The sequence below is a fragment of the Bos grunniens genome, chromosome 4 (assembly GCF_055505025.1).
Source record: "Bos grunniens cultivar Pamir isolate PY7600 chromosome 4, Bosgru_T2T1.0, whole genome shotgun sequence".
NCBI lineage: Eukaryota > Metazoa > Chordata > Mammalia > Artiodactyla > Bovidae > Bos > Bos grunniens.
Window position 1 is genome coordinate 81708434 of NC_141168.1, and position 15765 is coordinate 81724198.

A 15765-nucleotide genomic window follows, 5' to 3' on the forward strand; every position below is an offset into this window, starting at 1 on the left:
ATTTTAGGTCATCCTGTCAGAATACTTTACAACAGATATTCATTGTTTACCTAAAATATCCCAGCATGAAGCCTCAGTCTAAGGTAATTGTAATAAATAGACTTTATCGTTCTACACTGAGGGAGTAAATGTGTAAAATGTGGAAAGCAAGTACAAATGTGTGACAAACTGTAAAAGAAATACGAGAGTCTTTGAATAGATAAGAGACAGAGTTAATCCACTTGAAAGAATCTGAGAAATCTCTGCTCTGGCACATGAAAGCCGGGTTCAAATTCTGGTTCTGCTACTTACTATTAATAGCTGAGTAACTGGAGATAAGTTATGTAACGTCTTGTACCTCAAATAGATCATCGGTACAACAGACATAATAATAATAGTAGTAATAACAACAAAAACAATGAACCTATTTCAGAAGCTCTTGAAAAGCCATGACTGACACATATCACATACTCAATATGTGTTATTATTAATAATTATCTTTATTATTATGGAGGGCTTCCCTGGTAGCTCAGATGGTAAAGAATCTGCCTGCAATGCAGGAGACCTGGGTTCTATCCCTGGGTCGGGAAGATCCCCTGGAGAAGGAAATGCCAACCCACTCCACTATTCTTGCCTGGAGAATCCCACGGACAGAGCAGCCTGGTAGGCTACAGTCCATAGGGTTGCAAAGAGTTGGACACAACTGAGCGACTAACACTTTCACTTTTCACTTTATTATTATGGCAGGTCCTCTCAGAGGAAGTGGCATGCAATGTTGGTTTTGAAAGAAAATAGAAATTTTCTGAAATAGAGTACTAAGAAAAACATGGCAGCTTCTTTCCTCATGTTGCTTATTGAGTGGTTAAATTCTCTGAAAATTTTCTTTCAATTCTATGGCAACATCCTCCTCCCTATGTTTTTTTAATTGAAATTTACAAGTTATATTTGTATTGAAATACACAACTCTACCTGTGGAAGGAAAAAGAAAGAAAAAACTAAGGTCACACCCAATTTTAAATATTTATTCCTTTTCATATGATCTTTTGGATCAGAGAGCCTAGGATCTGGAAATTTTTAAAGACAAAAGACAGTCATCTTTGTGCATATAGTCCAAAGAGAGAACCAACACATGAAAATGCTCAACAAATCCTGTGGACTGGAAGAATCCCAGCATCTGATAGGAGGGTGTTGTTCAGGCCAACTGCACTTACCTCCACTTTAATATCGTTCTCTAATTCTGCATCAAGGAAATCCAAAGTTACTGGCTCCTGAGATTTGGGGTTCTACACAGAGAACAATTAAGCATATAGGACATTGTAAAATGCTGTATAGAGAATAATTCAAGGGATATTTAAATATATAATTAATTCCATAAAAGTTACTTACCTAAGTTATATGAAAAAGCTGACTAAATAATTGTATAAATGTAGATTCTTTCATATATATTTTAAAATTATAATAAGTAGGCTAGGAATTTGAGCCTTAATTGTGGCAAATTCTGATTATCACCAACTGAAGATACTTATATTTTGAGTCCTGTGTTAGACGGGACATTTATAATCACAAATCCTGTGGGAATATGACTTCTGAAGATCCACTTACAGCTTTTTTTTCTTTAATCAGGATGTGAAATGACCACGTGACATTAAAAAAATTTTTCTTAATCATAAAGTAAGGACCTCAAAATATTTGATAAAGAAACATATACTATTCTCTTGTAACACTAGTAATGCAACATGTTGTAGTAGAATTTCAAAGTTCACTAGAACATAAAATCATAATACATGTCTAAAATTTTACAACTTTAAAAATTTAGAAACTGGATTTTAATGTTTACTAAATTAGATACCATCAATATGTTATAACTAATTAGATAGAAGTAATAAACACAAATTATGCCATATTAGTGGAAGGTCACTGGAAGTTAAAAAATTACAGCCTCACAGTCTCTTCTAAAATATATTTGAATCATCATTATTTTAAACACTGTTTTACAAATGCTGACTACCAAAGACAATGCCAAACATGAAATATATTAAAGTTAAATATTTATATCAAATGCTGAATAACACAATATACATAGCATATATTCATTTTATAATAATGACAGAAATGCCTTTAGGGAGTAATTCCATTTAAATAATGAAAAATATATAATTCCCATGGGTTTTAATGAATGGGAATTCTTAAAGAAAAAAAGAAAAAAAACGAAAACAAACTGTGCCTGGCATGTCTATTAAAAAAAAATTCACTGCTTATGAAACTGATATCTAAATTCAGAAGGTTCTAGACTATTGAAAATAAGTATTGGATTGTTCAACAGGTTAAAATACTGATTTTTTTTTAGGCAGCATTTTACTGGTTTGGAAGTAAATACCCTTTTGAAAAGTAACATGTTTCTGAAGAAGAAAATAAAAATCAGCATTGAAAATAATTCTAGTCCTTTGCTTAAAATATGAAATTGTACACATTTCTATCAAAAGGAGACTCTAAAGTTGACAGTTATTCTAAATTCCTTACTTAAAGTCATATGAAATAAATTATCTTTACACAAACACCCTATCAGCATGACAATTTCAACTCACTGCAAAACAAAGTCAAAATAAAATGATAAAATATAAACATAAATAAGAATATCATCTTACATGCAATGGATAATGCATAGCATGACCAGACCCAAACAGCATGCATGGAGGAGGCATTATCAGGAAGAATTGGCAATATGAAGATCATGTCCCAATCCAACATATAAAGACACAGAAAGGAAAAGGAAATCATAAAAGAAAAATGTCAACGCACCACTTGTACTTTGTATATGGCAATCTGGCTGACCAGTTTTTAAAAGACTCATCACAAGTAAAGTGACAGAAAAATTCAAAAGCAGACTCATATCGAAAAGAACCAAGAGACGCATGAGAACTGAATCCAGTCCCTGCGTTCCCAACACTTTCATTATTTAATATTTTTCATTTTTCAAATATTTTAAAATGTTTTAAATATCCAACAATCCTCATTTGAAAAATTTAAATATCAACTAATAAAATGATTAATACTATTTGTGGAACTAAAATAAAAGGCAGAATGTAATGTTCTTAAATTTTAAATTGAAATAATTAACAGCATTATTAAAAATACTACATAGTTCAAAAAATATTTTCTAAATTTAGAAGTCTTGTGTGGTTGCTAGTTTGCCATTTAAAGTTTCCTTAAAACAAAAATAAACCATTTTCCAGGTTGTTTTTTTTTTAAATTATATCACAATATCTACATGCAATATTTAAAAGTATCGCAAAACTAAAAGTTCGCTAAAATGCACATGACTGCAATGAGTATAATTTAAGGTAATAACACAAAAAGAAACATGCAAAAGGAGTAACATAAAACAGTTTAATAAATCAAGAAAAGGCAAATTTTAACTGTAGAGGAACCATAAAAGATATGAAGATTGACACAGCAACATGAAATTCAGATTGTTACAGAATTTTAGAGCTAGAAGGGAACTGAAGTTTTTATTAATCCAAAGGCTCTGTTCTTTAGAATCCCTGGGAATCTTTAAAACTATTCATAAGCCTAGGGCCTATCCCTGGCCAAATTAAGTCAGAATTTTCAGGAGATGGAGCTGGGGATCTATATTTAACTTCCTCAGAATATCCTGTGTAGGATAGGAAATTATTATTAGTTGAATCTTCCTACTTTTCAGATGAAGAAACTGAAGTACCATGGGGTTTAGTGCACTACTCAAGGATACAGTGTTGGTTATAAGTAGAACAAACTGGAGTTCAGTTCTACAAATGCATACTGTAATGATCCATTAATATCACACTACCTCTCTATTACAATATCACCATTTTTTAAAAAGAAATAGGCTTACATATAAAACCTTAAGTCACGCTGAACTTTCTTCAAAATTTTGAAATGCTCTTACTAAATTTTACTAAACTATAGGAAGAATCCTTTCACGATGATTATTTTTAGTGTTAATGTTTTAAGTTATTTTCCCACCAGAGGAAAGATTTTGCAAGTGAGTTTTCCAGACAAGATTAATTTGCAATTTTGGACATTTTTAATTAGGTGACGTGAACTTTCTCTAACTGCTAACCTGAAAATATACTTTTAGAAATTCCCCAGAATTTTTGCTTAAATTGTGTGATTCATAGAAATTACACATCAGAATTTTATTTTTATTTCTACTTAGAAGTTAATTTTACAACCAATTGTTAGGATTACACTGATTTGACACTGATTTCACAATAATATTTAATAACAAACCTAATTTTAATTTTGTGATTACTCTGATTATCATTGTTACATAATTTGCTAGCAGTCTTTAGTCAGCAAATGCATACCCTCTGCCATCATTAATAACATTTTTGCTCTAATTTATTGAAAAATGATGCTCATCTCCATCTCATGCTCTGGAAGCTTGCTATCAAGAAAGGCGGCATTAATCATATGCTTTTAGGAAAAGAAGCTTGATCGCAACTCTGATTTAGCAAATTTGAAGGCACTGCTAACTTCAGTTACCTGAACATTGGGTCTCCTTTTTCTTAAATTAATTGTTGGTATACCTAAGCCAATAGGCTGAAGCAACAGAAAGACGGTAATTCATCATACTACATATCAACCTGGGTAAAGGTTCTACCTTATCATCAATTTTGGTCAGATATTTCCTCAATCAGAAACAGGTATCATCAAGTTCATGATGAGTTAATAAACGAAAGTTCAAAAATATTTTTAGTGAAAAAATATGTAAAGCTAGTAAAATTACGTAACATTTAAAGAAAAATTACTAATATTTTCCTTTTATTCCTAAAAAAAAAAAGTAATAAAGTAGGAAAGGAGAAAGATGCTTTCTCTCAGACAATTCTTATGCTGATTTATTTATTTATTTATTTTAGATTTTATTTTATTTTTAAACTTTACAATATTGTGTTAGTTTTGCCAAATATCGAAATGAATCCGCCACGGGTATACATGTGTTCCCCATCCTGAACCCTTCTCCCTCCTCCCTCCCCATAACACTGTAGGTTCATTTTAAATATTTTAAATATTTTAAATGTAAATTATTCACAATTTCCTATACAATAAATATTCTTAAGACTGATAAAAAATGAGATATCTAGTAAGTATACCTAATCTGGTTATGTCAATGAAACAAAATGAGGGAATTCTAAATTCTATTTTGGAATAAAGGAGGATACATAATTCAGCATTTGTCAAAATATAGTCATGGTAGAGACTCTGAAGAGTCACTTTGAGAAGATAAGTAATGATTCCTTAGGAAATTAGATAAGCAAAAGATTCACAGCTATTTTATTTTCCATTATTCTTGGCTTTAGGATACTTTTTCTGCCTTCTAAAAACTTCAGAATTGTACTCAAATAAGTTGAATTAAGATTATAGTTTCAGGAGGAAACACAAGGCATTCAGCAAAGAATGCCTGCGTAAGATTAAATGTTGATCTTGCTAAATAATAATGGATACTATGGAACATGGCATTATTTTTCTATATTTTCACTGGTGAATTTTGAATGAAAAAGATTAAGATTAATTTGGCTAGCATGCTACTCTAACCATATTGGTCCTTTGTATTTATCAGTTTCTAATACACTATATTATACTTTATCAGGTTCTTGTATCTATCTGTATAACTAGTAACATCACCCACAAAAAGAAATTAAAATATCTAACCTGTTAATAATGAGAATAAGCATATTTAATTCAAAAGCATGAACTTCAGAAAAAATACACTGATAGTTTAAACATTTTAAATGGTTCTCTAAAACTATTCTTTTAATAATTTCCTATATAAAAATATGAAAAAATAACATAATCCTGAAGAAAAATCAACCACTTGGGCTTTACTATGAATTTATAAATAATTTATATTTTGTTTGTAGCTTTCAAAATTTTAGTAAATTAATTATTCCAAGTATGAGCCAGAAACATGTTTAAAGCATTCAAATAGTAATAAAATATTTTCCACATAAATACTGGTTATTAGTACAAGAATGTAGAAAAGGGAAAAATTTTTCAAATAATTACCTCTAAATGATGGATTTATATATTTACATATATTCATTATTCTCATTATTCTTCTTTATTATTTTGTCTATGATATATTTTAGTTCCTTTGGGGAAGGAGTTTACACTCACAATCATGAAATGTCCAGCTACATAAAAGTAGGGCTCCTTCACACTCTTCAGCACATTATATTATTATAGCATTTAAATCATGTTACTTATGGGAATATAATTTAAATATATTGGCTATACAACATAATACAAAATAATACTATAAAGTTTTTACAAATCTTAAGATTCAGAAAGATCAAAATTTTCAATTATAAAAAATCATAATGTTAGCCAATCATAAACAACTCTATTATAAGAAACTTGACATGTTTTTAAAGAGCTGTGACAGACTAATGATAACATGTGAAATGCTTATCTCATATTTACATTAAAGTAACAACTTTAAAAATAATTCAGTGTGATCAGTAGCTATAAATAATTAGTAAATATTTAGATAATGATGGATTTTGTATGGAAATAATTTCCAGAGTGAGAAATAAAATGCAGATATTAGTTATAACAATAAATGTTTTTTAATATTCAATATTAATGGTTCTTAATTATTACTTTTTGAATAATTTTTAATGACCCTACTTGATACACTAAAATATCTCTAACATTAAATATCTATGCCTGGGGAGAAGGAAATAGTATGTGTAAGTCTGCATAGATTTCCCTGAAGCATGGTTTAAAGTATCCTTAATATTATCTTCAAAGTTAAATAATAACTTGAAGCTGCTTATAAATTAAAAATAAATAAGGTTTTGCCAGCTTTACATATAGATACATAAGTGCTTTACCTGTGAAGCATTAATGAAAAGTGAAATGAATTGGATGAGATATTTAGGAAAGTAGGAATAAAGATTTGGATAAAATCTTTAATGTATGGCATTTTATAACTTTCATATAACTCACTGATTAATAACCCCTTCCCAGTTATGAAGTCCATCTCACTGAGTTTTACTTACTGCATTTTATACATATCTTTATAAGTCTGGGAGAGGGAAAGGAGAGATAATTACCAGAATCAAAGAGAGAGAGAAATGGCCTATGCAGAGAGGAACATGAATAATGCTCTCAGGTTTATGCCCATCCAGGCAGCGGCCTTTACTACCTTACAGCCTAATTAAAACACCAGGAGGATGTGCGAAGCTCAGGCCCAGAGGTGACAATGACTGCCTCCGAGACAGGACTCCTGGTTAGCTGGACACTGGATAGGAATATTGCAGAGCTAAGCTGGTAAGCGAAAATGAAAACTGCTTTCACTCTTCGCATAACTGTGGCTTTGTCATGTATTATTAACATTACACATAAAATGCTTTTTTATACTTAGTGCTATATAGTGAATAAAAAATGATGAACCTAATAAGAACATTAATCACTAATTTTACAGAACACTATCACTGTAAACAAATTATAGACATACCTTTGGCTGAAGATTTGGATGTAATAAAACATAACCATTAGGATCAATTGCAAAATAATAGCCATTGGGGCACAACTGAAAAATAATAATAATAAATTATTAAATACATATTTTAAAGCATAAAGAAAGGTAACATGATATTATAACATTCTTTTAAGAATTATTTTAAATATTTAGTAACTTTGCAAAGATAAATGCACAATTTTTGAGAATTTCTTAAGTGCCTTAAAGACAAGCTAAATTAGTACAGTTTTAAAATAAAAAAGATATCAAAAGAGAAAATTGCATCTTACTGTAAAACGTGGTGTTAGTCTTTTAATATCTTCCAAGGACACATCAACTCCCATCACACCAAGAATCAGCTGATTCTATAATAAGCAAAAAGGCAGTATATTTTTACCAAAAATTTGCACATTTCTATACAAAATTATAACATACATTCCTCCTTTTGCTTGACAATGCTTGTATTTCACATTAGGTTAAATATATATATATATGTTTTTTTATGTGTAAGCGTGAGGCACTTAAGCTATCAGTTTGCAGTGATTCTCAGCTGTGATTTTTCTTTTCCCTCAACTGTATTGTTATTAGGTTAAAAGTGAAATCTTGATTATTAGAGCTAAAATACAAAAATATATGAAATTTTAAATTTGTTGCTTTTTGTACTAATTACCCTATAGTTTAATTGATACTATACAGTCAACAGCTCTAAGTGGGGGTTGTATGTATATTTGTGAGTATAAACTGACTTTGTGCTATAATACAATTCAGAAATCACCACTTAAAATTAATTAGACAATACCAAATAAAAAAGAACCATGTATTTTTGCTGCTGATAATACTAGTGTATATGTGAAAAGTATGTGATCTTATGTGTAATAAAATGGAAACTCTCACAACACTATTTCTGCTTGCTGTTAACTTCTAAATACCAAACAATGGGCATCATAGTTTTAGTTGCAAATCAAAGAATCCATGTGGCAAATTGTTATCATAGTCTTTTATGGGACATAAGGATGGTAATGGTGTTAAAATTTGGAATCAGGAATCTGTTTTAAATATAATTAAATTATAAAATAAAATGTTACACAGGAAGTCATTAAATCCAGTCAACAGTTATTATAAGCACATTGTAAATCCTGTGTAGGTACACACAGAATGAGAAAGTTAGGTCAACAGCTATGCTGTTTTCCCATGAACCAACCCAGAGCCAACTCAGAGCATGTTCCCCAAATTTAAGCAATCCCTTACACAGTCTATATGAGGAGTTAAGAGAATTACTCCCTTCATGAGTTACAATAATCAGAACCAGCATATATTTAAGAATGGTAATGAGCCCCCAAAGAGGAATAACCAATTTTCTCTATGGCCACATTATTAAAATAAGGATTTCAACTGAAATTTATAATAAGTGAACAAATAATGCTTAAGTGCAACATTCATTATATTATAAACTAGAAATAAATCTCCCTCAAATCAGGAATGTCAGCCAAAATATAAAATCAGTATTTAGTATTTAAAAATCTTAATTCTCCTAGATTTTTAAATTCCTTCTAATGCAAGCTAAGACAAAGGAATGCAAACCTACTTTAAATCAAAAGTATTTTTTAAAATGAGATAATTTAACAAGCACAAGATATATATTTTTCAACATTTGTAGAACTTTAAGTTGGTAGCATTGACAATGCCAGAGCTATAGAAATAAGTATTTTTATGAGACTCAGTAAGCATTTTTTCCTCAATCTTAAAAAAGAGAAAAACAGAAAGAGAACTATTCATTTAAATCATATCCTTAAGTTACATGATAATTAAAAAAAAATAATTTATTGTATGGGACTGGGAGGATGAGCGATCCTAAAAAGGTACCTATATATATCTGATACAAACATTACCATGTTATTTTTATTTTACCATGAACTCCATGGGTATCTTAGATGCATTTAAAAATGTGCACACAGTAGTACTGCCCATTTATCATGTATTCTGTAACATCTTACGGGAAACCCAAATGAACTTTCTGGTCCAAGCAATAATTACTCCCAGATCCTGAACTTGTGTTCTTGTCAAGTCACAGTTAGATAGAGTTAAGTTGAATCTTGTCTCTGGGGGAACTGAGAATTTGTCCTGCATTTCCTTTTTCCCAGGTGGTTATCACATAGACAGCTGCTGACTTTTACTTTCAGCCTCATGAGACAGTTACGTTGTATTATTTCCTTATAGAAATATCTTATCCACAATGAGCTTCAACGTCATAGTTTATCATTTATTATTATTAATTTTATCAATTAACTTTTAACCTTTAAGTTTGTCTTATTTTCATTTTGGCCGGTTATGTTGAAGACCGGAAGAGTTCCAGTAATGACAAGTCCCAGTTCCTAAAAATAGATTCACAGAAAAAAGTCAAATTCAAATAACAATTTAAACTTTGTCATTATGCATTAGTTTTTGGATATCTGACACTGTATTTTAGTTGCTTTATAAACAGTCATAAAAATTAGAAATTTATTTTGAAAGCTTATTTAAAAGTCAATGAAATAAATGCCTTAGAAATTAGTAGTATCTATTAGTCAGTTCTTTAAGCATGCAACATCTAAAATAACACTCTCAAGAGAGCATTGCAATAACTTTAAAAGTCAAATTACACTAAGCCTTGTAGTAACCCTGTCCATCTACTCTTTTTTTTCACAGTGAGTCCACCTAATATCAGAGGCCACTATGAACAGAGTGATATTAAAATATTGTTTCAAATGATTTAACTTTGCTTTTTTTTTCAGCTCCATTCTTAAATTTTTTCATGCCCCAAGCCAAAGGCTTCAGGCTAAATCACAGATGTGTAGCAAAATAATATTATAAACAGAAAAAACATGCTACTGATAATACATTTCTAGGATATTCTAGGTAAGCATTATGATGTTCAAAAGAAGCAACACTGCTTCTATATGCTCTCCAAAATGAACGTTTTGACAAACTGAAACGATGCAGACAAGTGCAGTAATCAAATATGAAAGTCCAGTCATGAAGCAGTTCAGTAGAGTAAAAATAATCACACAGTATTAATCAGCATGTAGATAATTTCATATGTTACATTAATCCACAGAGATTAGTTGGAAAAAAACTGATTTTTCAGGTCATAGGCTGCATTTTATGATTGTCATCTGCAACAATTATATTTCTGTTACAAATATTTCATGTCAGAACTACATTTTTAACAAAATTACTCTTTAAAATAGTTTAAAAATTATTGTTGAAAATTCTGAATTTACTGAGAAATTATTAGTAATCTTTTTGTGAATAATGATCCCAAATCCAAATTTATTGACTCTTGTTCTAATTATAGAAACAGCACAGTCTTATAAAGAAAATGGTTTAGGCTATGGTTTATTATTAATCATACACATGGGAAGCTCAGAAACAGTGGAAACTGAATTAGTGGGAAAGGACAATCATACACTTTCAGCAGAACAAGGTATCAAATTATTTGGGACCAAGAAAATTAAGGAAATGATGACACATAGTTGGCTGCATGATAGGTATGTTGACTTTGTATTTAGTATTAAGGAAGAAAATTTGACCATGAAAACATCCTTAATTGAATATGTGAATTAATATCTGCAATGAAAACTTTCCACCTCAAACAGTGTCATATTATAGATAATTTATAAACCTAGTATCCAAAAGACACCAAAATCCATGGATGTTCAAGTCCCTTATATAAACTGGGTACTATTTACATATAACTCATGCTCATTCTTCCAGACTTCAAATCATCTCTATATAACTTATAATACCTTTTACAATGCAAAAAGGTAAAGTAAAGTGGAAGTCGCTCAGTCATGTCCGACTCTTTGCAACCCTATGGACTGTAGCCTACTAGGCTCCTCAGTCCATGAAATTCTCCAGGCAAGAATATTGGAGTGGGCTGCCACTTCCTTCTCCAGGGGCTTTTCCTGACCCAGGGATCGAACTGGGTCTGCTGTATTGCAGGCAGATTCTTCACCATCTGAGACATCAGGAAAGCCCCTTACAATGCAAATACCACGTAAACAGTTATAAGTACAACGTAAATGTTATGTATACATTAAGCCAGTGCCTGGCAAAATCAAGTTTTGCTTTTTAGAACTTTCTGAATCTTTTTCCTAAACATTTTCAATCTGCAATGGTTGTTCCTATAGACACAGGACACAGATATGGAGGACCAACTCTGTATATATTGAGTATATGCACAGTTTTAGGAATGGTAACATGGCTTAAAGCTTAACATTCAGAAAACTAAGATCATGGCATCTGGTCCCATCACTTCATGGGAAATAGATGGGGAAACACTGGAAACAGGGTCAGACTTTATTTTGGGGGACTCCAAAATCACTGCAGATGGTGATTGCCGCCATGAAATTAAAAGACGCTTACTCCTTGGAAGGAAAGTTATGACCAACCTAGATAGCATATTCAAAAGCAGAGGCATTACTTTGCCAACAAAGGTCCGTCTAGTCAAGGCTATGGTTTTTCCAGTAGTCATGTATGGATGTGAGAGTTGGACTGTGAAGAAAGCTGAGTGCCAAAGAATTGATGCTTTTGAACTGTAGTGTTGGATAAGACTCTTCAGAGTCCCTTGGAGTGCAAGGAGATCCAACCAGTCCATCCTAAAGGAGATCAGTCCTGGGTGTTCTTTGGAAGGAATGATGCTAAAGCTGAAACTGCAGTACTTTGGCCACCTCATGTGAAGAGCTGACTCATTGGAAAAGACTCTGAGGCTGGGAGGGATTGGGGGCAGGAGCAGAAGGGGACGACAGAGGATGAGATGGCTGGATGGCATCACCGACTCGATGGACGTGAGTTTGAGTGAACTCCGGGAGTTGGTGTTGGACAGGGAGGCCTGGCGTGCTGCAATTCATGGGATCGCAAAGAGTCGGACACGACTGATCGACTGAACTAACTAACATGGCATAATAGAAGCAATCTTTTTCTTTGCATCACTTTCACATTTACACAGAATACCATAAATTTTTTCTAAATATGGTAATATGTGCTCCCAAATGAGATACAAGGCTTCTAACATATTAGACAAACTTATAAACTGCACTCAATTCCAAGGCACTGTGCAAGTTTCTAGAGAACTAAGAAGAGAAATGAAACAAGATATCTGCTATCTTGGAATTTATTTGATATTGAGTTTCCAGAGTGCAATTCTTTTCCTCTAAAGAATCTTATTTTATCTCTCAAATAAAATGAACCTTCCACAATACTGTCCCAGTCTTGGTTCTAGTCTTACCTTCCATTATCTGCAAAAGTGACCAAAGTATCATCCTTTCAATATACATAGCACTTGTCCAATTTTCATACTGCTATTCCTTTCTGTAATTTCTCTGCACATCAATTGTAGAAACCTTACCTAGACTCATATATTTAGCTAAAACAATACCATCTTTTTAACCTTATTCTGTCACCAAATATGTGGCCTCTTTCTTCTGATTTTTAGAGTTCTTTCCATTTTTCTCATTATGTTTTTGTCTTGCAATATTTTTACCTTTTTTAAAAAAAAAAAGAAAAAAAAACTGTGAATCTGACCAGATTATTTTTTGAATGTGCTATGTGCAAAGACTATAAACAAGTAACTGGAAATAAAAATGGGTCATGTTTGAGTCTTAAGTTAGAAGAAAGAATGCACTATGTATCCACTGACCAGTCAATTAATATGTCTCATTTTGTTCTTTTTTTTTTACATTTAGTCTCAGCTAGCAGAACAGCAGATTCAAAACTAAAATTGCTTCCTAAAGTCATTTATGCTATCTGCAAGAACCTCACCAACAATGCAGACATGCTGGTTAATGAACTTCTGGTTCATAGGAAATACAAGAGGGAATAATTATTGACTCCTCCTATCATACTCTGTCCTGTGATGGATTTGAATGCGTGAAACATTTTGACCACAGCTTCAGATGACCATGTGACCTTAAATAAATATGTGATGTCAAGAAGGAACACTGGACAGTAATTTTAGCAAGGGCTTGAGGTAAGCAAGCTTCATTTTATCATTCTTAGCGTGCAAGGCTGCTGCTAATAGTGCCTGTTTTTCTCCTAAACTTCCTGTATTTGTTTATTTTACAAGAACCAAATGATAAGTAATTCTTTCTAAATAGATTGCATTCTGCCCTGTGGGTTCATCACTGTATTCAGGAAAGTAGTATCAGCATATAATTAAACTCCAAGTAGGAAAAGGGGTTACTGAATCAGCACCTATTTTTCAGAGCTTAGTATTGTAAGTCTCTCTGATGTTACACTAGCAAAATTGTTAATTAAGTCTTCTCTAATTAAGTTAAGCATATGAATAAATCTTATTACTATTTATAAATTTCATATTAGGAAAGAAAAAGTTATACTAAAATATGATTTCTCAATATCAGCCCTATTGACATTTTGAGCTGAATAATTCTTTGTTTTGTGTGTGTGTGTGTGTGTGTGTGTGTGTGCACGCGTGAGTGTGTTGGGGATGTGTGTGATTCTCTTGTACATGGTGGGAATGTCTAACAGCATCCCTTATACCTATTCATTGGATGCCAGTAGCAAACTCTATCCCAGTCATGACAATCAATAAAACCTATAGATATCTCCAAGTGATCTGAGGGGCAAAACTGCCCCCAGTTGAGAAAGAACCACTGCTCTGAAATACGATGGCATGCCTGTACTACAATTCCCACTGTGCAGTGGGCAACTTAACATGTTTGTATTTGTTACTTCACATCAGACTGGATCACTTCAATGGGCTATTTCCATAAGTATTTAAGGTTGACTCTAAGCAAGAACTTATAATATGAAGAGGTGATTAGGTTTGTGATTGTTCCAGGGTGGGATAAGGTATTTGTTTATCTAATTGCAAGTACTTCTGAGTTTTGTTGAGTCTGGTTTGAGATATGGAGGCTATCTCAAATATGGAGGAGACAGCAGACAGACTCCTGCTAGCTGAAAATATGAAAGTGTTAGTTGCTCAGTCATGTCTGAGTCTTTGCGACCCTGTGGAGATTCTCCAGGCAAGAATACTGGAGTGGTTGCCATGCCCTCCTCCAGGGGATCTTCCCAACCCAGGGATCGAATCTGGGTCTCCAGCACTGCAGGCAGATTCTTTACCATCTGAGCTACAAGCTTCTGCTAGCTGAAATCTACTTTAAAAATAGTTTCTTCACAATTGTTCAAAATCTACTAATTCATGTGACTTTAGGATTTTTTTTTTTACATAAAACTTCACAAAATTATTAGAATGATCTTAAATTCAAGATTGGAGGTTTGAAACTCTATATCCTCAATGACAACTGAAAAATAACACTTTACATCTCTGGTTCTCTATTGCACACAAGTCTAGATTTTTAAGTAAATTATGTAAATTCTAGCAAAGAAGGTTGTGATAGAAGGAATTCTGAAAGGGTTTCATGAAGAGAAAAAGAGAAATGGAAGCTAGAGAGAAATAGAAGTTAGCTGTGTGCTTTTGTTATAACAGTCTTTGACTGAACAGCCTAGCTTACCAGTGCATCCAGGTATACGTTTGTCCACTGGACTTGCTTAGCTTTGTCTCCAGCTAAAACCATTGGTCTTCCCAGAACATCCAAATATTCCTATATAAAAACACATTAAAAAATTTAAGTCGTTGATAACTAGGAATGCAGTTCTTAAAAAAAAAAAAAAAAACTCCACAGAGAAAAATTTACCTAGAGGTAAAAATGAAGATGGAATTAAAATTATTAAGAGTGTTAAGCATATAATCATTCAATTTCTACTTTGGGTACTCCATAAATGGTATGTCTGCATACTCAGAATTAACAATATTTGACTTGTATTATTTATACAATGTATCTACCCCAGTTTTGTTTTTTTTTTTCCTCCTAACAAAACATTCTCTTTCTGAGGTACAGCCAAGGATAAGTGAAATAAGTTCCCTGTGAATTGTTTTATGTTAATCTAAACTATTTAAGGCTCTGTGATTTACTGGATGGAACTGCACAAATTTGAAATACTAAAGCAGCCACATACTTGTTTTCATATCACAGATTGTTTGGCTGAAATTCAAAACTACATTTAAACATATCAAAAATAAATGAAATACTGTGCCAAAACTAGACATCAGACTTGAATGCAGCTGCTGTTTCATTTCAAAACTCAACATATTCAGTATTCATTTCCACAAAAGCCATGTTATTTGGGCTAAATTTTGACTTAGTCTATTTTGTAGACTTTCAGTTATGTTTAAAACTGAATAAATGATTTTAAACAGCAATTTATGAATATTAAATTTATAT

The 15765-nt window shown here is 32.0% G+C and overlaps 1 protein-coding gene and 1 long non-coding RNA gene across 20 annotated transcripts in view; one reads left to right on the plus strand and one right to left on the minus strand.

Annotated features, from left to right (window-relative positions):
- Positions 1 to 13312, plus strand: part of LOC147374446 (uncharacterized) — a 32747-nt gene extending 19435 nt beyond the window's left edge. Inside the window, exon 4 of the long non-coding RNA XR_015162772.1 lies at positions 13207 to 13312. This is a non-coding gene — a long non-coding RNA (uncharacterized LOC147374446). The remainder of the gene's footprint in view (positions 1 to 13206) is intronic.
- CACNA2D1 (calcium voltage-gated channel auxiliary subunit alpha2delta 1) overlaps positions 1 to 15765 on the minus strand; it is a 527964-nt gene that overhangs the window by 53283 nt on the left and 458916 nt on the right. For 7 of the 19 annotated variants that reach the window (XM_086397170.1, XM_086397168.1, XM_086397182.1 and 4 more), the window contains exons 15-20: positions 14995 to 15084; positions 9778 to 9855; positions 7774 to 7848; positions 7481 to 7555; positions 4504 to 4560; positions 1191 to 1262 (exon numbers count right to left, since the gene is read on the minus strand). In XM_086397170.1, the coding sequence (XP_086253296.1) occupies positions 1191 to 1262; positions 4504 to 4560; positions 7481 to 7555; positions 7774 to 7848; positions 9778 to 9855; positions 14995 to 15084 (447 nt within the window). Of the gene's footprint in view, positions 1 to 1190; positions 1263 to 2624; positions 4469 to 4503; positions 4561 to 7480; positions 7556 to 7773; positions 7849 to 9777; positions 9856 to 14994; positions 15085 to 15765 lie in introns of those variants that run through there. The other 12 variants (XM_086397179.1, XM_086397175.1, XM_086397183.1 and 9 more) reach the window with 5 other exon arrangements.